At 46.0% G+C, this 23,791-nt stretch overlaps 1 protein-coding gene across 2 annotated transcripts in view; it reads right to left on the reverse strand.

Annotated features, from left to right (window-relative positions):
• The window catches only part of LOC121872638, a 70,583-nt gene extending 51,604 nt beyond the window's left edge, over positions 1-18,979 (reverse strand). The window contains exon 1 of one of the 2 annotated variants that reach the window (XM_042375560.1): positions 18,954-18,979. In XM_042375560.1, coding sequence (XP_042231494.1) covers positions 18,954-18,964 — 11 coding nt within the window. In that variant the 5' untranslated portion in view covers positions 18,965-18,979. Of the gene's footprint in view, positions 1-804; positions 1,441-18,953 lie in introns of those variants that run through there. The other variant, XM_042375558.1, reaches the window with a different exon arrangement.
• Between the last annotated feature and the right edge of the window lie 4,812 nt (positions 18,980-23,791).

Consider the following 23,791-nt stretch of genomic DNA (forward strand, 5'->3'; position numbering starts at 1 on the left):
ATGCATGTTCATTGTTCACTTCAATAAACACAACAATTGCATATATTCCTCTATATTGAACAAAACAAGGCTTTATATGCCCTCTACTGGACAAAATATATATATATATATATATATATATATATATATATATATATATATATATATATATATATATATATATATATATATATATATATATATATATATATATATCTTACACAGTGAAGTATTTATCTACTGGTCTGGACAAAACGATATATATAGCTCTTCTGGTCAGAACAAAAGTGGGTCGTTTACTCCAACGAGGCAGATCGAGCAATCAACTGGACTCTTCCATTAACTGGGCCAGTGTTGGGGGAGGCCAGTGTTGGGGAGGCCAGTGTTGGGGAGGCCAGTGTTGGGGAGCCATGGGGGAGGCCAGTGTTGGGGGAGGCCAGTGTTGGGGAGGCCAGTGTTGGGGGAGGCCAGTGTTGGGGAGGCCAGTGTTGGGGGAGGCCAGTGTTGGGGAGGCCAGTGTTGGGGAGACCAGGAGGGAGGGGGGAGGAAGAGAACGAGGGAGAGATGAAGAAAAACTGGGAAGGGAGGGCAGCAAGAAGTCTAAGATTTTATTACAGTGGAAGGGTCAGCGGGAGGGAGGGAATGGGGAGTGGTAGCAGGAAAAAGGGAGTGCAGTGGAAGGGAGGTAAAGAGGAGGGGGATGGGAGGGCAGTGGGAGGAAGAGAGAGTAAGAGGGAGGAGGAAGAGGGAGGAGGAGGAGGAAGGGGTAGGGAGGGAAGGAAAAAGAAGGAGGGAGGAACACCATCTTCCCTCGCTAGTACTTACGAGACGCCTTCCTCCATCTCGTCGATAAGTCTGGCATGTTCCATCACGCTGGCGGTGGTGACGCACGTGGCGCCCGTCACAAGTGATGATCGTCACACTTGTTTGATGTCTCCCGTCACAAGTGTCACAGGTCACGTGACGCACTACAATACACATGCACGTGCCGGCACGCCCGTGACACACACGCCTGTCACACGTAGTGCCACCAGTGACACACGCCCGTTATACTTGGTGAGCACCGTAACACAGCAGGACCTGCCCGCCCGGCGCCACAACGGTAAATATACCTTCTTCCATATATCACCAGCCGCCGGTAACTCCGCCAGCAGGCAGTCGTACACAGTTAGCAACACTTGGAAGCCCTGCACAGAGCGCTTAACTGTACAACTGACCTTGCAGAGAGCCCTTGAGTGCAAAACTGACCATGCACAGAGCGCTTGAGTGTCAACAGGTCCGGCACAGGGCACAAAAGTGTTCAACTGCGCTTGCCCACAGCACTTGAGTTTAACAGTTTCATGCACAGGGCGCTTGAGCATAAACAATTTCCTGTGAGTTACTGCTTGAGGGTCACACAACGCGCATTAACCCATAACGATCGACAAACAGGCGCTTGAGGGCGACACTTCAAAAAGAGAGATAAAACCACGCCGCTTGAGCATCAGCTGATCCAGCACACAGCGCTTAAGGGCCACACTTAAAAACCAGACAATAACACTACGTTTTGAGGGACAGCTGAAACTTGAGGGCGTGGTACACCTACTGACGCAATATCCCACTGAAACAAAGACAATATCCCACTGAAACAAAGACAATATCCCACTGTAACAAAGACAATATCCCCGAAACAAAGACAATATCGAAACAAACAATATCCGACAAAGACAATATCCCACTGAAACAAAGACAATATCCACTGAAACAAAAGACAATATCCCACTGAAACAAAGACAATATCCCACTGAAACAAAGACAATATCCCACTGAAACAAAAGACAATATCCCACTGAAACAAAGACAATATCCACTGAAACAAAGACAATATCCCACTGAAACAAAGACAATCCCACAAACAAACAATATCCCACTGAAACAATGACAATATCCCACTGAAACAAAGACAATATCTCACTGAAACAGACAATATCCCATTGAAACAAAGACAATATCCCACTGAAACAAAGACAATATCCCACTGAACAAAAGACAATATCCCACTGAAACAAAGACAATATCCCACTGAAACAAAGACAATATCACACTGAAACAAAGACAATATCCCACTGAACAAAGACAATATCACTGAAACAAAGACAATATCCCACTGTAACAAGACAATATCCCACTGAAACAAAGACAATATCCCACTGAAACAAAGACAATATCCCACTGTAAACAAAGACAATATCCCACTGTAACAAAGACAATATACCACTGAAACAAAGACAATATCCCACTGAAACAAAGACAATATCTCACTGAAACAAAGACAATATCCACTGAAACAAAGACAATATCCACTAAAAAGACAATATCACTGAAACAAAGACAATACCCACTGAAACAATGACAATATCCCACTGAAACAAAAGACAATATCCCACTGAAACAAAGACAATATCCCACTGAAACAAAGACAATATCCCACTGAAACAAAGACAATATCCCACTGAAACAAAGACAATATCCCACTGAAACAAAGACAATATCTCACTGAAACAAAGACAATATCCCACTAACAAAGACAATATCCCACTGAAACAAAGACAATATCTCACTGAAACAAAGACAATATCCCACTGAAACAAAGACAATATCCCACTGAAACAAAGACAATATCCCACTGAACAAAGATAATATCCCACTGAAACAAAGACAATATCCCACTGAAACAAAGACAATATCCCACTGAAACAAAGACAATATCCCACTGAAACAATGACAATATCCCACCGAAACAAAGACAATATCCCACCGAAACAAAGACAATATCCCACTGAAACAAAGACAATATCCCACTGGAAAAATAATATCACAACAAAGACAATATCCGAAACAAAGACAATATCCCACTGAAACAAAGACAATATCCCACTGGAACAAAGATAATATCCCACTGAAACAAAGACAATATCCCACTGAAACAAAGACAATATCCCACGAAACAAAGACAATATCACTAAACAAGACAATATCCACTGAACAAAGACAATATCTCACTGAACAAAGACAATATCCCACTGAAACAAAGAATCCACTGAACAAAGACAATATCCCACTGAAACAATGACAATATCCCACTGAAACAAAGACAATATCCCACTGAAACAAAGACAATATCCCACTGAAACAAAGACAATATCCCACTGAAACAAAGACAATATCCCACTGAAACAAAAGACAATATCTCACTGGAACAAAGACAATATCCCACTGAAACAAAGACAATATCCCACTGAAACAAAGACAATATCCCACTGAAACAATGACAATATCCCACTGAAACAAAGACAATATCCCACTGAAACAAAGACAATATCCCACTGAAACAAAGACATATCCCACTGAAACAAAGACATATCCCACTGAAACAAAGACAATATCACACTGAAACAAAGACAATATCCCACTGAAACAAAGACAATATCACACTGAAACAAAGACAATATCCCACTGAAACAAAGACAATATCCCACTGAAACAAAAGACAATATCCCACTGAAACAAAGACAATTAGAAGCTTATGGGCCAGGGAAATAAAGAGGGAGGATGGCGGAGGCCAGGAGGTGGAGGTCAGGGGAGGTGAAGGCCAGGGAGGTGGAGGCCAGGAAAGTGGAGGTCAAAGGAGGTGGAGGCCTAGGTGGAGGCCAGGGAGGTGGAAGGCCAGGAGGTGGAGGCCTGGGAGGTGGAGGCCAGGAGGTGAAGGCCTAGGATGTGGAGGCCTGGGAGGCAGATGATAGGGAGGTAGTGGCCAGGCAGATAGAGAAGTTTGGTAACCAGGAGGGAGGCCTGGGAGGTGGAGGCCAGGAGGTGGAGGACAGGGGAGGAAGGCCAGGGAGGTGGAGGCCGGGAGGTGGAGGCCCGGGAGGTGGAGGCCAGGAGGTGAGGCCAGGGAGGTGGGAGGCCAGGGAGGTGAAGGCCAGGGAGGTGGGGCCTGGGAGGAGGTCAGGGGAGGAGGCCAGGGAGGTGGGAGGCCAGGGAGGTGGAGGCCAGGGAGGTGGAGACCTGGGAGGTGGAGGCCTGGGAGGTGGAGGCCAGGAGGTGGAAGCCAGGGGAGGAGGCCAGGGAGGTGGAGGCCTGGAAGGTGGATGATAGGGAGGCAGAGATCAGGGAAGTAGAGGCCAAGAGGTAGAGGCCAGGAGGTGGAGGATATGTAGGAGAAACCAGGAAGGTAGAAGATAGGGAGGTAGAGGCCAGGGATGAAGGCTAGGGAGGTAGAGGCCAGGGATGTAGAGGCTAGGGAAGGTAGAGGCCAGGGAGGTATAGGATAAGGAGGTAGAGGATAGGGAGGTAGAGGATAGGGAGGTAGAGACCAGGGAGGTAGAGGCCAGGAGGAAGGAAAAGAGGAGAGGATAGGAGGTAGAGACCAGGGAGGTAGAGGCCAGGGGAGGAGGCCAGGGAGGTAGAGGATAGAGGAGATCAGGGTTGTAGAGACCAGGAGGAAAGGCTAGAGGTAGAGGCCAGGGAGGTAGAGGAGCAGAGGAACACACAACGTTACAAGTAAAGGTCTGGCGGGCGACTGAGGGCTGCCAGCGGCCTCAGTCGTCTTATGCTGCACGTGTGTGTGTGTGTGTGTGTGTGTGTGTGTGTGTGTGTGTGTGTACACGCAACCAGAACGTTCATACACGCATACACATAAACCCATTCAAAACACATGCGCAAACACTTTACTCCTACGACGATGAGAGAGAGAGAGAGAGAGAGAGAGAGAGAGAGAGAGAGAGAGAGAGAGAGAGAGAGAAAAGAGAGAGAGAGAGAGGCTCTATCCCTGCAACAGTTTTGCACCGCTTGCTTGCTTGAATGGTGTGTGTGTGTGTGTGTGTGTGTGTGTGTGTGTGTGTGTGTGTGTGTGTGTGTGTGTGTATGTATGTATGTATGTATGTATGTGTGTGTGTGTGTGTGTGTGTGTGTGTGTGTGTGTGTGTGTGTCAGCACGCATGACATCACCGAGCGATTTTGTTGACTGAAGTGTCATGCACGCAGGCACTAAAATATACACACCATAAGATTGGGCGGGTTGCATGGAGGGTCTCGACCTAGTGGTGATAGCATTGACCATGGTGACCTTGATCCACTGAGGCCTGGCGCTTATTGACGTGTGCTACCAAATTGCAATTCTTTTTCTGTGCGTGGATTGTGGACACGAGTCAATTGTTTGTATGTATATATGTATGTATGTATGTATGTATGTATGTATGTATGTATGTCTGTAACACATTACTGCGTGAGTATACTGTACATGTACACGTATGACTACACACACACACCCTGTACCTCGGTTTGGACACGACTATCACAGCAAAATAACACCTCGGGATAAGCAATAAACCAACAACGTAACAACAGATAGAAAAGAGGAGTGACTGCAATATAGCCCCCTTGACCACTCAGGGCGGGGCATAAAACACACAGACACGCCCCTTAACTAAGGTAATGGATGACTTGTAACAAAAAAAATAAATAATGGTTAAAAAAAAATATATATATATGTTGACAAGGTTGATGTGGGGTGACAAATATGGCAGGAGCTATTTATTAAAAGAGAGAGAGAGAGAGAGAGAGAGAGAGAGAGAGAGAGAGAGAGAGAGAGAGAGAGACTGTCGGAAGTGATATATGGCAACCCGAAGCGTGTGTCATTGAGAGAGAGAGAGAGAGAGAGAGAGAGAGTTAGTTCTTAAGTGTATAGTGTGTAACGAAGCTGATAATAATAATAATCAATAATTTAAAACATATGATGGAATAATGACGATAAATATAGAATAATTAACAAGATTAGAGTCGACTACCACAAGGACCCATCACTACCAGCTACAACTATTGACTACCACCACTGACAACAACCATATGAGGTCACGAACACTACCAAGAAGCCACAACCACCATTAATCAACCACCACAATCTTTACCACTACTACAAACACCACCAGCAGATATCACACCAACCACAATTACCACAACCACAATCATCACAATCACCAACACCACCACCACAACCACCATCTCCATGCCCAAATATAGTACAGTGACGCATCGACAGTGACGAACCCTTGCCGCCTTAAGGTAAACCGTGACGACCCCCACCACCTCCCGGAGAACAGTAACGACCCCCACCACCTCCCGGAGAACAGTAACGACCCCCACCACCTCCCGGAGAACAGAACGACCCCCACCACCTCCCGGAGAACAGTAACGACCCCACCACCTCCGGAGAACAGTAACGACCCCACCACCTCCCCGGAGAGCAGTAACGACCCCCACCACCTCCCGGAGAACAGTAATGACCACCACCTCCCGGAGAACAGTAACGACCCCACCACCCCGGAGAACAGTAACGACCCCCACCACCTCCCGGAGAACAGTAACGACCCCCCACCACCCCGGAGAACAGTAACGACCCCACCACCTCCCCGGAGCAGTAACGACCCCACCACCTCCCGGAGAACAGTAACGACCCCCACCACCTCCCGGAGAACAGTAACGACCCCACCACCTCCCGGAGAACAGTAACGACCCCACCACCTCCCAGAGAACAGTAACGACCCCCACCACCTCCCGGAGAGCAGTAACGACCCCACCACCTCCCGGAGAACAGTAACGACCCCCACCACCTCCCGGAGAACAGTAACGACCACCACCCTTCCCGGAGAACAGTAACGACCACCACCACCCTCACAGAGAACAGTAACGACCACCACCACCTCCCGGAGAACAGTAACGACCACCACCACCTCCCGGAGAACAGTAACGACCACCACCACCTCCCAGGGCAGTATCAGAGCCACCAGCTGGGAGGATCTGGCCGGGGATGTAACACTTCCTTCCTTAACGTGAAGAGCACTAACTTTGTACTGTGTCCCCCATCCTCCCCTCCCCCACCCCACTTACTTCTACCCCCTTCTATTTACCTACCTCCCCATCCTCCCTCCCCCACTCACCACTTCTACCCTTTACCTACCTCCCCATCCTCCCCTCCCCCACTTACCTACTTCTCCCCTTCTACTTACCTACTTCTCCCCACCTTCCCCTCCCCCACTTACCTACTCCTACGCCCTTAACCCATCTTGCTCCTGCCACTACCCATCTCCCTCTAACTTCTTCCCCTTCCCCTAAGTCTCCTCCTCACCAACCTGACTGCCTTTCCCTCGCCAAGCCAATCGACTTCTGCCAAGTTGGGTTTACCACAATTAGACCTGTTTGTGCAACCTTCCCCTTCCATCCCCCCTCACCCTCCCCCTCTCACACAAACTAGGTCACCCACCTCACCTCTCACATGAAACAGTAAGTTATGTCGCCTCGTAAAAAGATATCGCATGTCTCCTGTCCTGTACACCATATAAAACACACACTCAGGGGTACACACATAGTAAAGGTGTGAAGGTGTTTAAGCTGCTATCGCCACAACAACCACGTCGAGATGTATGACTCACGCCCTTTAAATGTGTACGGTAAGTCAAAGAAGTCAGTCAGGAACGCCACAGGCTTCCGTGTTGGACGCTTGAGGTGCTTTTGTGTGCTTCGCCTTGCACATGGCGTTAAGGGGTGCCCAACAAACTAGCCCCCTCGCCTGCTTGGGGGTAAATCTGAATCTGAACTACACTGGTTAATCATTACTGCAAACAATTATAAGTCAATCGATTAGCATCCTGGTTTCCAATTACTGTTGGGTAGACAGAGGCAGATGGCGTATAGCAGCTGCCGACAGTTTCACCCTGGCCGGAGATCAATTACGGGACCACTCACTTTCCTGACGAATAAAGCTTACTACTAAAACACAAGTCGCACGTGCACGCCCACACACACACACACAGAGGTAAGCTGAGGAAGTGTTTGTTCTCTCAATAAAAGGGTAAATACACAAGTTAGTGCTCCAACTATTACATACATACAACACACCACAACACTACACACAACACAACACAACACAACACAACCACATTTCTCACAAGTATTATCAACGTGACCCAACAACCTTACAAAAACAATATACAAAAGAATAAATAAATAAATAAATAAATACTTCAAGAGACACCAGAAGAAAAAGACAGGCTGTGGAGACTTGTCCGTCACTCCTCAGCACTTGGCTAAACTTTTACCAGAACTGTGGCGAAAATTAGTCTCTCTCTCTCTCTCTCTCTCTCTCTCTCTCTCTCTCTCTCTCTCTCTCTCTTCCATCCCCCGTCTCTCCCCTTACCCCGTCATTTTTTCCTTCTCCCTTTGACATAACCGAGGAACAAAGACTGATTGAGAGGTAGAGAGAGGAAGGTCCCCAAATTGATGACGTCGTGAACATGGTGGAGAGGTTCTGGCACACGACTGAATGAGACTGACAGTTGTGACCGATGTGTGTGTGTGTGTGTGTGTGTGTGTGTGTGAATGAACACTGTTTATCTAATGTTGAGATCATGCAATCCTCTCTCTCTCTCTCTCTCTCTCTCTCTCTCTCTCTCTCTCTCTCTCTCTCTCTCCTCTACTCCCCAACTCCTCATACAGGGATCGACGAGGTAATATCTGACCCGTCTAAGTCAGCAGATTCACAGACACAGGACATACACCTCCCCCCCCCGGGCGTGGATGCTAGCGGGTGACACAGACGGACATGTATATCGCAGAGGTTGTAATTCTTTTAGATAGATTCAAGTACATGACGGAATATGGCCAGGGGTCTCTCTCTCTCTCTCTCTCTCTCTCTCTCTCATAAACACCAGTAGGACACCCAAAGAACGGCGCCCATAGAATAAAAACACATTATCATACTTTAAAGACTTTATGGTGTGTGTGTGTGTGTGTGTGTGTGTGTGTGTGTGCGTGTGTCGGATACCAAAAGTGAATCTGTCTGTAAGGATGACGAAGGACTTCCTGAAGGTGGGGGGAGGGGGGGAGGGGAGCCGACTCATGTTCCGGACTGGCTCTGTTGCGTGGGTCCTCCTTGGCACTTTATAACACTGTGGCACTTCTTGGCACTCTATACTACTCTGGCACTTCTTGGCACTGTAATATTCTGGGTACTTCTTGGCACTATAATACTCTGATATTGCTTGGCACTCCTTGGCACCGTTAACCCCCAAGATCAGGTTAAGCAAGAGTGATGAAACAAGACCAACAAGTGTGGTGTTATTCTTAAAAATATCTGGTCAGCCTGATATGTTATGTACGAGTCTAATAAGGTATATTTACTGGTATGCTGAGGATATATGCTTAAAACGGTGGTATACTTAAGAGGGATGTGGTATATCTGTCAGACCTGGTGAACAAGTATGGGGTGGTATATCGGACAGAGTACAGGTATAAGGTATATCTGACAACACTGACAGCCTCAAAAGTACCGTCGCCAGATATATTCCAAGTATACTTATGGCAAACATCAGGTAAACTCCATGTAAACATCAGGTAAACTCCAGGTAAACATCAGGTAAACTCCAGGTAACACATACGTCACTCAGAGGCTTCCACCTGTTCTAGCTGAAGACTCTACCTGTGGTCCTCCGTCACCAGCTGAGCTGACACCACCTGAGCTCTGACACCACCTGAGCTCTGACACCAGCTGAGCTCTGACACCACCTGAGCACTGACACCAGCTGAGCTCTGACACCACCTGAGCACTGACACCACCTGAGCACTGACACCACCTGAGCTCTGACACCAGCTGAGCTCTGACACCACCTGAGCACTGACACCAGCGGAGCTCTGACACCAGCTGAGCTCTGATACCACGTGAGCTCTGACACCAGCTGAGCCCTGACACCACCTGCGCACTGGCACCAGCTGAGCTCTGACACCACCTGAGCTCTGACACCAGCTGAGCTCTGACACCACCTGAGCACTGACACCAGCTGAGCTCTGACACCAGCTGAGCTCTAACACCAGCTGAGCTCTAACACCAGCTGAGCTCTAACACCAGCTGAGCTCTAACACCAGCTGGGTTCTGGTACCAGTGATTGTCTCCAACACAGGGAATTATCTCCTCCAACGACTCTCCAACAATAAGGATTCTTCAACAGTGACAGTCTCTCCTCCAACACTCACTCTCCATCACACACTTGTTCCACCAACACACACTCTCCACCACCAAATTAAATTCCCCCTCCACCATCACCAAACCTCCATCACAACACTAACCACATTTGAGTGGAGTTCCGCCTCCTCCACTTCAGCAGGAATCCACCGACCTCCGCCTGCCTCCACACGACGTATTCCTAGCTATGACAGGCGTTCACTGAGCTGCTGGTGGTGGTAGGAAGGGTGGGGGAGTGGGGGAATGAGGGTGGGGTAGGGAGGAGGGCTGAGGGGAAGGGGAAGAAGGAGATGGAGGAGGAGGAGGGAGAAGGAAGTAGGGAAGGCAGAGGTGGGAGAGGAGGGTGATAGGGGAGGAAGAGGAGGAGTATTAATATGAGGGGAGGGCGGAGCAAGGGGTGGCTGCTTAGCGAGGGTGGGGTTGATGGGCATTCTCCTCACCCCCCCACCCCCTCCCTACACAGACAGGCATGACAACACACGCATAAACAAAAACAACAAGAGGAAGAAGAAGAACAAACGAGAGGAGAACAAAACAGAGATAAAGCACTGACGATGAGGTAATAAAAAGGTGAATTTGATAAAAGTAAAAGAAATATGTTAAAGAGAAGAGAACAGAAGAGGATTAGTAAGGAAGAATTATATGGTTGAGAGTACAGTCAGCCAGCACTGTGACGCCCCCACCCCCCCTATGGAACAATGTGTGTGTTTAGGAACAATACAGAAGTTCAAAGTTGACACGATTCCTGTTTTTTATATGTGTGTGTGTGTGTAGGTAGGTGTGTGTGTGTATGTGTGTGTGTGTGAAGAGGCATGTATAGCGAGTCTAATAAGAACCCAAACACCAGTGCCATGCCAACTTCGTAACCCTGAACTTAACACACACAAACACACACACACACACAAACACACACACACACACACACACACACCAAAAACAGCCTCATGTCAACCTTAAAATCACGAGGTGTCTTCCTTGACGTGTGTGTGTGTGGAAACAATTGTGTATATGAAGCAAACATCCAAGCTCTGACACCCGCTCCTGACACTAAACTGACACACTCACTCCTGACACACCCTCACACATGACACACCCTCACACATAACACACCCTCACACCTGACACACCCTCACACCTGACACACCCTCACACATGACACACCCTCACACATGACACACCCTCACACATGACACACCACACCCATACACCTCACACATGACACACCCTCACACCTGACACACCCTCACACATGACACACACTCACTCCCTGACACACCCTCACACCTGACACACCTCACACCTGACACACCCTCACACATGACACACCTCACACATGACACACCCCACATGACACACCCCACACATGATGTTCCACCTGACACACCCTCACACATGACACACCCTCACACATGACACACCCTCACACCTGACACACCCTCACACATGACACACCCTCACACATGACACACCCTCACACATGACACACCCTCACACATGACACACCCTCACACATGACACACCCTCACACATGACACACCAACACCTGACAACCAACACTGACCGATCTCTCAAAAACAAAAAAACAAAATAAAAGTACAGGTAATTTTGAAATGTTTAAATACGACTAAGTCATTACAGACTGTACCGCCTGTATCCTAGAAACACCCCTATCGGTAAAAAGTGAATCTCTAGTAAACACAACCTGCTGTACTTTTTGTAACGCTACTCAGTTTCTTGTGGGTAATACAGAACTCGAGATACATACATACATACATACATACATACATACATACATATATATATACAACTGCACCTAAATATCCAAGCTAAGGTTACATATCTCTTGAGAAATTCATCTTTTTCTCGTAGTTTAAAAGGGAGTCAGGTGTGGGTGTGTGTGTGTGTGTGTGTGTGTGTGTGTGTGTGTGTGTGTGTAGGAAAGTTTGAGAATTGGATGTACGTTTTTATCTCCAATTACGAGAAGAACAAAATATTGAGACGAAAAATATCGTTATTAGCTTTGAGAATCCTAAACCGGGTGTGTGTGTGTGATGTGTGGTGATGTGTGGTGATGGGTTGTAGTGTGCGGTGATGGTTGGTGGTGGTTGTAGTGTATGTGGTGATGGGTAGGTTTGTAGTGTGTGGTGAAGGGTAGTGATGTGTGATGATGGGTGGGATGTGTGGGGATGGGAGAGATGGGGGTGGAGAGATGGTGGTGATGGGGAGATGTGTGGTGATGGAGATATGGTGATGGGAGATGTGTGGTAGATTGGAGATGTAGATGGGAGATGTGTGGTGATGGGGAGATGTGGGGTGATGGAGAGATGTGTGGTGATGGGAGAGATGTGATGGGAGAGATGTGTAGATGGGAGAGATGTGATGGAGAGATGTGTGGTGATGGGAGATGTGATGGGAGAGACAGGCATGGAAGAGACAAGAGGTCGTGTCTGGGAGCAAATGCGCTGAACAATGATTTTATATGACACCACAGACGAGCACCAGGCCAGATACCTGTAACACCCTCCGACACATGTGACACAGCCTGTAACACCCTCCGACACATGTGACACAGCCTGTAACACCCTCCGACACATGTGACACAGCCTGTAACACCCTCCGACACGTGACACAGCCTGTAACACCCTCCGACACATGTGACAGTCTGTAACACCCTCCAACACATGTGACACAGCCTGTAACACACCTCCAACACATGTAACACTCTCCAACACGTGTGACACAGCCTGTAAGACCCTCTGACACGTGTGACAGCTTGTAACACAGCTCTCCGCACAAGTAACGCACCCTCTTGCACAAATAACACCCCCTCTTTTAAACTAGTAACACACTTGTTACACCTGTGTAGCAGTCTCTCTTACCTGTAACAAAGAACAAAACAAGTGTGCAACAGTTGTAGCACAGTCTGTAACACACATGTAACAGTTGTAGCACAGTCTGTAACACACATGTAACAGTTGTAGCACAGTCTGTAACACACATGTAACAGTTGTGGGTGAGGTGTAACACAGCCTGGAGTCACCTTAGTACATGATGTGTACTCACTAGTGTGTACATGTAACCCCAATAGTCCCTCGTGTGTACATATGTGCGTGTAAGTAACCCTAGTATTTCTTAGTGTACATGTGTGCACGTAACCCGAGTACTTCCTCGTGTGTACACATGTGTGGACGTAACCGTAGGACTTCCTCGTGTGTACATGTGTGTCAAAGTAACCGTAGTACTTCCTCGTGTGTACATGTGTGTACGTAACCCTAATACTTCTTAGTGTGTACATGTGTGTGCACGTAACCCTAGTACTTCCTAGTGTGTACATGTGTGTGCACGTAACCCTAGTACTTCTTAGTGTGTACATGTGTGTGCACGTAAACCTAGTACTTCTTAGTGTGTACATGTGTGTGCACGTAAACCTAGTACTTCTTAGTGTGTACATGTGTGTGCACGTAACCCTAGTACTTCTTAGTGTGTACATGTGTGTGCACGTAACCCTAGTACTTCTTATGTGTACATGTGTGTGTGCATAACCCTAGTACTTCTTAGTGTGTACATGTGTGTGCACGTAACCTAGTACTTCTTGGTGTGTACATGTGTGTGCACGTAACCCTAGTACTTACTTCTTAGTGTGTACATGTGTGTGTGCGTAACCCTAGTACTTCTTAGTGTGTACATGTGTGTGTGCACGTAACCCTAAGTACTTCTTAGTGTGTACATGTGTGTGTGCACGTAACCCTAGTACTTCTTAGTGTGTACATGTGTGTGTGCACGTAACCCTGAGTGCGTGAGGCGGGATACATTAAGAGTGTCTAGAAGCAGCACGTGACCATACATCTGTTCCTCTATTATCTCTCTCTCTCTCTATCTTTGTCTCTAATTCTCTCTTTGTTTTTCTCTCGTTATCTTTATCTCATTCATATCTTTGTTTCTCTCTTTCTTTCTTTCTTTCTTACACACACACACACACACACACACACACACACACACACACACACACACACGCACACACACACACACACACACACACACGTACGTTTCATCTTTGTGACTCTTACACAACACGTTGTATATATGGCTCTCACACGTCATAGGCATTTATTCCTTGAACCACCTACCAGAGAGAGAGAGAGAGAGAGAGAGAGAGAGAGAGTAATACAGGTATTTCGACCTAGTGGTTGAAGAAGCCCCATCACCTTCCCCTCCTCCTCCTCCAGCATACCACAACACAACACCCCCCCTCCGCAGCGCACACACACACACACACACACATATATATACACACGTTTCTTCCTCAATATCTCTAACACTGTGTGTCAACCCCTCGGCTAAGCTTCAAACCTCTGTCTCAGATACCTAGAAACCGAGAATTTATGTTGTACGTGACAGGTCTCTCTCTCTGTGTTACCTCGCCACCTCTTGCTTCACGACACAGGTACAGTCAGCGGCGTGTGAAAATTGCCCGGAAACACTTTCTTCTAGGAACCGTGAACCAACTGGATCATAAATACACCTCAACTCACCCCGCCTCACCTCACCTCACCCCGCCTCACCCCGCCTCACCCCACCTTAGCCTCCACCACAACAACATTCACGTCTGGCTGAACTATATGCTGGAAAACAACACCAAATCACAAATCATGAATAAAAATAACTATACAAAGTCACAGGAAGTTGGATACGAATATAAAAATAAATATAATTGCAAAGTTTGATAAATGTTTGAATGTATGAATGACACTTTAAATGGATGTACCAATAATGTATGAATGACACTTTAAATGAATGTACCAATAATGTATGAATGACACTTTAAATGAATGTATCAATGAATGGTTTCTATACACGACACTTTTAATGATGTAAAATATGAATGGGTTCCTATACATATATAAACACCTGAATGACGATGATGATGATGATGATTTGTCCAGGTATCGAATTCACACATAAAAAAAAAAGTAAGATCGTAAGTTGAATTTTTCTCGTATCTGGTGATTTAAGATAAATGACTTACGATAAAACACGAGAATTAAGACCATAAATAGATTAAAACTTACACTGAGAATATACTTTAACTCATAACCTAATCTAACCTAACTTAACATCCACCCAGGTAATATTATTAGGGAGTCCAGGTATCAGTGTCCAGGTATCAATCAGTGTCCAGGTATCAGTGTCCAGGTATCAATCAGTGTCCAGGTATCAATCAGTGTCCAGGTATCAGTGTCCAGGTATCAATCAGTGTCCAGGTATCAATCAGTGTCCAGGTATCAGTGTCCAGGTATCAGTGTCCAGGTATCAGTGTCCAGGTATCAGTGTCCAGGTATCAGTAGTGTCAGGTGGTAATCAGTGTCAGAGTATCAATCAGTGTCAGGGTGTCAATCAGTGTGGTGTCAGTGATCAGGTATCAGTGTCAGAGTATCAATCAGTGTCCAGGTATCAATCAGTGTCCAGGTATCAATCAGTGTCCAGGTATCAGTGTCCAGGTATCAGTGTCCAGGTATCAGTGTCCAGGTATCAGTGTCCAGGTATCAGTGATCAGATAATACAACACCATTAAGTAATTTACGTCACATACATTTTGAGTTTTATTATATATACAAACTCGGTTTACCTGAAGGTATAGCCCCCACCCCAAGGTTATTTCACCCGATGATTATAAACACCCTAATGTTACCTGGGAGAGGGTTAGGTTAGGTTAGGTTAGGTTAGGTTAGGTTAGGTTAGGTTAGATTAGGTTAGGTAAGGTTAGCAGGCAGTGGGGGGGTTAATCTCAAGATGAAATAAGATTTGGTTAGGATAAGATTTGTTTAGTTAGGTTAGGTAAAGTTTGGTTAAGTTTGGTTAGGTTAGGTTTAGTTAGGTTAGGTGAGGTTAAGTTGGGTTAGATTAAGATAAGTTTGGTTAAGTTTGGTTAGGTTAGGTTTAGTTAGGTTAGGTTAATTTTCAGTTAATACGGAAATTCTAGAAGACAGAAGAGGACAAACAGGTGGAGTGAGACGAACTATTGTTAGAACGAGTCAACTGCTGCGTGGATACATGGTGAAGGTAATGGTGTAGTTGGCAACGAGATGAAGTGCCGCCCCCGCCACCCACCGCCCCCCTCCAGCCGCTGTGTGGGCGTGGGCGTGGTACACTTATCAACCCCCCCACACACACCACCACCCACCTAACCCTCACACCCATCTATTATATGAGTATAAATCTGTCCTATGTAAGGCTCAAACCTAACCTAACCTAACCAAACCTAACCTAATCTAAGCTAACTTAACCAAACTTATCTTAATCTAACCCTACTTAATCTAACTTAACCTAACCCAACTTAACCAAACTTATCTTAATCTAACTCAACTTAACTTAACCTAGCCTCACCTGAACTAACTTAACCAAACTTAACTTAACCTCACCTAACCTAACTTAACCTAACCACAAATCAATCTAACATATCCTAACTTTATCAAACTTACCTAACCTAAACCAACCCTACTTAACCAAACTTATCCAATACCTATCCTAACTTAACCTAACCACATCTTTCTTTAACTTAACCTCACCTTCCCTAGCTCAAGAGTGTAAGTACAGACCAATCAACCAATCAGCGCACGTCATACCCTCACCCACGTGGATTTTGCCTTTTAGCTGCTGGAATTCAATTCGTTAACTGACAGGCGGTCCTTCCACGTGTTGTTATCTTGTTGTTAAGTTTATACGTTGACGGGCAGGTGTTTGTTTTGTTTACATGGTCAGTAGCAGGTGTTTGTATTGTTTACATGGTCAGTAGCAGGTGTTTGTTTTGTTTACATGGTCAGTAGCAGGTGTTTGTTGTGTTTACATGGTCAGTAGCAGGTGTTTGTTTTGTTTACATGGTCAGTAGCAGGTGTTTGTTTTGTTTACATGGTCAGTAGCAGGTGTTTGTTTTGTTTACATGGTCAGTAGCAGGTGTTTGTTTTGTTTACATGGTCAGTAGCAGGTGTTTGTTTTGTTTACATGGTCAGTAGCAGGTGTTTGTTTTGTTTACATGGTCAGTAGCAGGTGTTTGTTTTGTTTACATGGTCAGTAGCAGGTGTTTGTTTTGTTTACATGGTCAGTAGCAGGTGTTTGTTTTGTTTACACGGTGCAGGTGTTAGTAGGTGTATGTTGTGTTTAAATGATCAAAGCTCGCGAACCAAAAGTGGGTTGTGAGCCGATTTTCAGTGGATCGCGATAGCCCAGTTTTTTTTTATTTAATCTCTCTAGGTCACCGGTACGCAATGGGAGCCTTCAACCACTCTATATATATTGCTAGTTGTACATTGCTATTAAATTGATAGTTAATATGACAATAAATCTGATTTAATAGTTTTATTATTCAATGGGTCGCGAAGATTCCGAGATAATCAAAACTGGGTCCAACTCGAGTAAAGTTTGAACTGACTCACTGGTCGAGGAAGTCAAGCTTATTTCTTCACAGTAGTCAAGAGTCTGTCACGACTGTATGATCCTCCTTCCTTCTCTCTCTCTCTCTCTCTCTGTCGTCCTCCCACTACACTCCTCTTCCTCTCCCTCCCCCTCAGTGCCACTAAAACAGCAACACATCATCAAGGCTGTGAGTCAGGGGAGACACTTAGTCACAGCTACGCAGCAGAAGGCTCCACCACCACCAGTTGGTCCTCCATCACCACCAGTTGGTTCTCCACCACCACCAGTTGGTCCTCCACCACCACCAGTTGGTTCTCCACCACCACCAGTTGGTCCTCCATCACCACCAGTTGGTTCTCCACCACCATCACCAGCTGATTCTCCACCACTATCACTACCACCACCAATACCAGCTGGTCCTCCTACACCACCAGCTGGTTCTCCTCCACCACCAGTTTGGTCCTCCATCACCACCATTGGTTTCTCCACCACCACCAGTTGGTCCTCCATCACCACCAGTTGGTTCTCCACCACCCGCAGTTGGTCCTCCATCACCACCAGTTGGTTCTCCACCACCACCAGTTGGTCCTCCATCACCACCAGTTGGTTCTCCACCACCATCACCAGCTGATTCTCCACCACTATCACTACCACCACCAATACCAGCTGGTCCTCCTACACCACCAGCTGGTTCTCCTCCACCACCAGTTGGTTCTCCACCACCATCACCACAGCTGGTTCTCCACCACCATCACCAGCTGATTCTCCACACTATCACTACCACCACCACCAGCTGGTCCTCCTCACCACCAATACCAGCTGTCCTCCTCCACCACCAATACCAGCTGGTCCTCCTACACCACCAGCTGGTTCTCCTCCACCAGCAACAACAGCTGGTCTTCCATCGCCACCTCCAGAGACGCATACCAGTGACAGTCTCATCCACGCTTAATACCTGTATAGTCCAAATTGTTTTATTCTTTATATTACTGACAAACTCCATTAATGTGTATATATATATATATATATATATATATATATATATATATATATATATATATATATATATATATATATATATATATATATATATATATATATATATGTGTGTGTGTGTGTGTGTGTGTCACGAGTCATTATCTATTTATTTAAAAATTTTATGACCATTTTGGTGTTTGGTTTCGTTCTGTTGTGTTTAAAAATGTAGGAGAGAGAGAGAGAGAGAGAGAGAGTAATGAACAACAGTCTAACAATAATAATAAGGCGGTACACTGAACTCACGACAATCAACAACATAAACTGGCACTATGACCTTTGACCCGGCTAGGTCTTTACCACAGGCAAAGCTTCTCGCAGTAAACGTTTTTGCGCTTCGCATTATGCAAGATTTAACTGGGTGCCCAATAAACTAGCCCCCGAGCAGCGTGGGAGTAATACTGAAACTGAAATTTACACTGACAATCACCTCACCAATGGCACCATCACCTACCACACTGGCATTAACACCTACCACACTGGCATTGTCACCTATACCACACTGGCACTCTCACCTGACCACTGTACTGACACTACCGACCCTCAGCACTATTCTGGCACTGGCCCTTCCTAGGCACCAGTGTCCAACATGTGGGTAAAAGAGAGAAGGTAGTTTGGTGGAGCAGAAAATCCCCGGACAATGACAAGAATCTGCACACGTAAGAGGAATAAATTTAGGTTGGGTCACCACGAACCACACACAGTTGGGGGGGAAGGGGGAAAAAGGGGAAAAAGATAAGAAAATAGAGAAAAGTAGAAAAAGTAGGAAAAGATTGGGAGAAATAGAAAAATAGGGGAGAAAGGGAAAAATAGGGAGAAAGGAAAAAATAGGGGAGAAAGGGAAAAAATAGGGGAGAAAGGGAAAAATAGGGAGAAAAAGAAAAAAATAGGGGAGAAAGGGAAAAAATAGGGGAGAAAGGGAAAAATAGGGGAGAAAAGAAAAAATAGGGAGAAAAGGAAAAATAGGGAGAAAAGGAAAATAGGGAGAAAGGAAAAATAGGGAGGAAAGAAAAAATAGGGGAGAAAAAGAAAAAATAGGGGAGAAAGGGAAAAAATAGAGGAGAAATAAGTTGAGTGTCTAATATTCACGAGATTCTAAAATACATGTTTGTGTGTTATATGGCTACACGTATGTCTAGTGGGTGTTGAGGTATACATAATCCTACATGTAAGAGCTGTAGACTGGCGGGGAGGGGTCGCCATAGTTGAGAACAATGTGTGGAATGATGGAGGTGAATGATGATGTTGAACGATATGAACCTTTATGGTAGCATGATGGCTGTGTGTTGCATGATGGCTGTGTGTTGCATGATGGCTGTGTGTTGCATGATGGCTGTGTGTTGCATGATGGCTGTGTTGCATGATGGCTGTGTGTTGCATGATGGCTGTGTGTTGCATGATGGCTGTGTGTTGCGATGATGGCTGTGTGTTGCATGATGGCTGTGTTGCATGATGGCTGTGTGTTGCATGATAGAGAGTGTGCTATGTTGCGTGATAAGGAGTGCTATGTTGTTTGATAAGGAGGTCATGTTGTTTGATAAGGAGTGTCATGTTGTTTGATAAGGGGTGCCATGTTGTTTGATAAGGATGCCATGTTGCGTGATAAGGTGCCATATTGCGATAAGGTGCTATATTACGTGATAAGGTGCTGCTATTGCGTGATATGCTATATTGCGTGATAAGGTGCCGTGTGTTACAACTTGAGTTCAAGACGGCAAGATAACAGAATTCCCTACTGGCACATTGATCCAGGAAGCACAAAAGAGGTGTGTGGTGAGATAAGGTGAGGTGATGGGTGGTGAGATAAGGAGGTGATGGGTGGTATATAAGGTGAGGTGATGGGTGGTGAGATAAAGAGGATGGGTGGTGAGATAAGGTGAAGTGATGGGTGGTGAGATAAGGTGAAGATGGGTGATGGGTGGTGAGATAAGGTGAGGATGGGTGGTGAGATAAGGTGAGGTGATGGTGGTGAGATAGGAGGTGATGGGTGGTGAGATAAGGTGAGGTGAGGTGGTGAGATAAGGTGAGGTGATGGGTGAGATAAGGTGAGGTGATGGGTGGTGAGATAAAGTGAGGTGATGGGTGGTGAGATAAGGTGGGATGGTGGTGAGATAGGTGAGGTGATGGGTGGTGAGGTGATGGGTGGTGAGATAAGGTGAGGTGATGGGTGGTGAGATAAGGTGAGGTGATGGGTGGTGAGGTGATGGGTGGTGAGGTGATGGTGGTGAGATAAGGTGAGGATGGGTGAGATAAGGTGAGGTGATGGGTGGTGAGATGATGCATGGTGGACGTGTGGGAGACTGTCCGGCTCCTCACAACATCTACAGAACAGGTTTAGAGAGTTACCCCACACATGAGACAGACAGGCAGACAGACAGACAGACAGACAGAGAGACAGATAGACAGATAGATAGCTAGATAGATAGATAGAGAGAAAGATATTCAGCAAATTTGCCACACCAAGTTCTCAATGATTCAGCATGTATATAGATAGGTTAGGTTAGGTTAGGTTAGGTTATGATTAGTTAGGTTATGGATAAAAGTTTCAACCTTATCTTCCTTTAGAACAAAAGATCGAATTACGATCCATGTAAATCCGAAAAGAAGTTAACTTACAGCTTAAGGAAAACTTACATATAAAATAACACATAGGGGTTACCTCCCACACTCTCTTGAAGACTCATAAATAACACCAAAAAATAATATCAGCTGATTAAGGTAAGTAAATGGTTATCAAGTAAGTAAGTAAGTAAGCAAGGCAAGGTAAGTAATGCTCTCTCTCTGAGGAAGTAGAAGTACCATCAGCCCAGTGACGGTGCAGTAGCGAATGCCCTAGAAGTGTCACCCCACCTGACATCATCGCCAGTAGCAGGGGAGGAGCACGGAGACACACACACACACACACACACACACACACACACACACACACACACACACACACTTTCTCTCGCCTTTACATTGTCGTCTTATCTTAGTTCTAGGTTAGGTCAGGTTAGGTTTAAGAAGTTAGGTCAGGTTAGTTTGGGTAGGTTAAGTTTGGTTAGGTTAGGTAGGGTAGGTTAGGTTAGGTAGGGTGAGGTTAGGTTAGGTTTGGTCAGGGTTAGTTTGGGGTAGGAAGTTTGGTTACGTTTTAAGGTTAGGTTTGGTACACGTTTGGTTTGGTCAGGTTTGTTTTGGTTATAACTGAATTGTAAGAGGCAGTATAGCGATTTAGATAGTAGTTATATGGCGTCAGGTAAAATGACGATATATTTAGTAAATTTCAATAAAATAACGATTTATCGGAATATGACGTCAATATAGCGATTTATTATGTTATAACTAAACCAAACGTAACCAAACTTAACCTAACCAAACCTGACCTTATCTAACCTTACCTAACCAAACCTAACCACACCAAACCTACCCTAACCAAACCCCCCAAAATGTAAATAATCGATCAATAAGACTAACACACACAAACTCACCTTAAATTAGTCGTCACACACTAGTCTCCGTTTGCTACTAATCCGTCGCACAGGTGGAGAGGTGGGCGGGGTGGGGAGGGAGGGGCGGCACATCAATAAGTTCAATCACAAATCAATAACCTTAATTCACTCGTTCCACTAAATGGGTCTTCCTCCTTCGTCAGTAGTAGACCACCTCCTTCTCAGTAGTAGACCACCTTCTCAGTAGTAGCCACCAGTAGACACACAGAGAGAATAAGTAGACACACCTCCTCCTCCCTCACACAACCAGGAGAGACTGACAACACCTAAAGTCTATCACAGATCTCTCTCTCTCTCTCTCTCTCTCTCTCTCTCTCTCTCTCTCTCTCTCTTTCACTATCGTCTCTACCTCACTCTATCTCTCAACGCCGCACGGCTGGAGAGACTCAACGTTGCGTCTGTGGTGTTGTGAGGGTGAGGCGGTGAGTGAGGGAGAGGGAGAGAGAGAGAGGGGTGTGGAGTGGGGGAGGTGGAGGGGGGGTGGAGTGGGGGAGGAGGAAGAGAAGGATGAGGAAGGGGGTGGAAGAAGAAGAGAGGGGGGTGTGGAAGAGAGGAGGAGAAGGGTATTGCCCACTAGAAACACGGTCTCCCCCCCACCTCACACCGCCCTCTGCCAACAGGTGTTACGCAAGACAACACTCCAGTCTCTCACTCTCCACCGATCTATATCTTCAAATTTATCTCTCTTCACACCCTCACCCCCCAACCACCACTTGAGGCAATATCTACTGCTCACATCTCACTCTCCAACCCACCCACTCCACCCACCCACCCACCCCAACCCACCCCCTCCCAGCCCACCACCACCCACCAGCCTCTTGTTTGAGACTCTATTCTTCTTCTTTTAATTACAGGTAAACAGTAACAGCTTCCTGCCAGCACTTGTGGTAGTATGTATGTATGTATGTATGTATGTATGTATGTATGTATTGAATGTATGTATGTACGTATCCTCTATATATAAAACCGTTTTTCAGGAAGCATAGACGTCACCTGACAGTCGGGGAGATAAAAAAAAAAATATAGTACACCATGGAGGGAGGGGGGGAGGGGAGGGGAGGGGGGAGGGGGGAGAGGGGAGGGAGGGAGGAGGGAGGGAGGAGGAGGGAGAGTCCGCCAAGTTATGACGTCACAACTTAAGACGACCTTCTGAACATCTAACATCTGTAGCGAGAGGATGTTGTGCCTCTCTCTCTCTCTGGTCACACGTTAATAAAAGTAACATGACTCCCACTTCATCTTGTTGTTGTCTCTCGCTACAGTAACTTATTTTGTCTATTTTCATTCATGTATTAGTTAAGGCACCACCTGTACCATCCACTGTACCCGCCTTACTCACACTACACTGTACCTGTACTTTATATAGCTACACCTGAACCTGTAATAATGTTTATGATATTAATGATGTTTATAAATTAACTTTTCTGACGCTGTTCCCAAATTACCCCCAGCTCAAGGTGCCATGTGGGCGTGGCTTATGGTGTCAAATGGGCGTGGTTCATACTGCCAGGTGGGCGTGGCTTAGGCAGGTAGCTGGTGGGTGTGATGTCATGATTCTTTAACAGCAGTTGGGGAAGGAGGAAGTAGGGAAGGGAAGGGAAATAGGAGGAAGGAGAGGAGAAGGAGAAGGGAAGAAGGAGAGGGGATGGGATGGATGGAAATGTAGGGAAGGAAGAGAAAGAGGAAAGAATTGAGGGAGAGGGAAGAAGGGAAATAGGTGGGGGAGAGAAGTAAGGAGATGGAGGAGGTGAGGTGAGGAAGATTGAGAAATGATACAACACAACAAATTTTAACCCATCTAGTCTGGCATCCTTCCTCCCTCCTC

Source organism: Homarus americanus, unplaced genomic scaffold (genome assembly GCF_018991925.1).
Source record: "Homarus americanus isolate GMGI-L3 unplaced genomic scaffold, GMGI_Hamer_2.0 scaffold39155, whole genome shotgun sequence".
Taxonomy (NCBI): Eukaryota; Metazoa; Arthropoda; class Malacostraca; order Decapoda; family Nephropidae; genus Homarus; species Homarus americanus.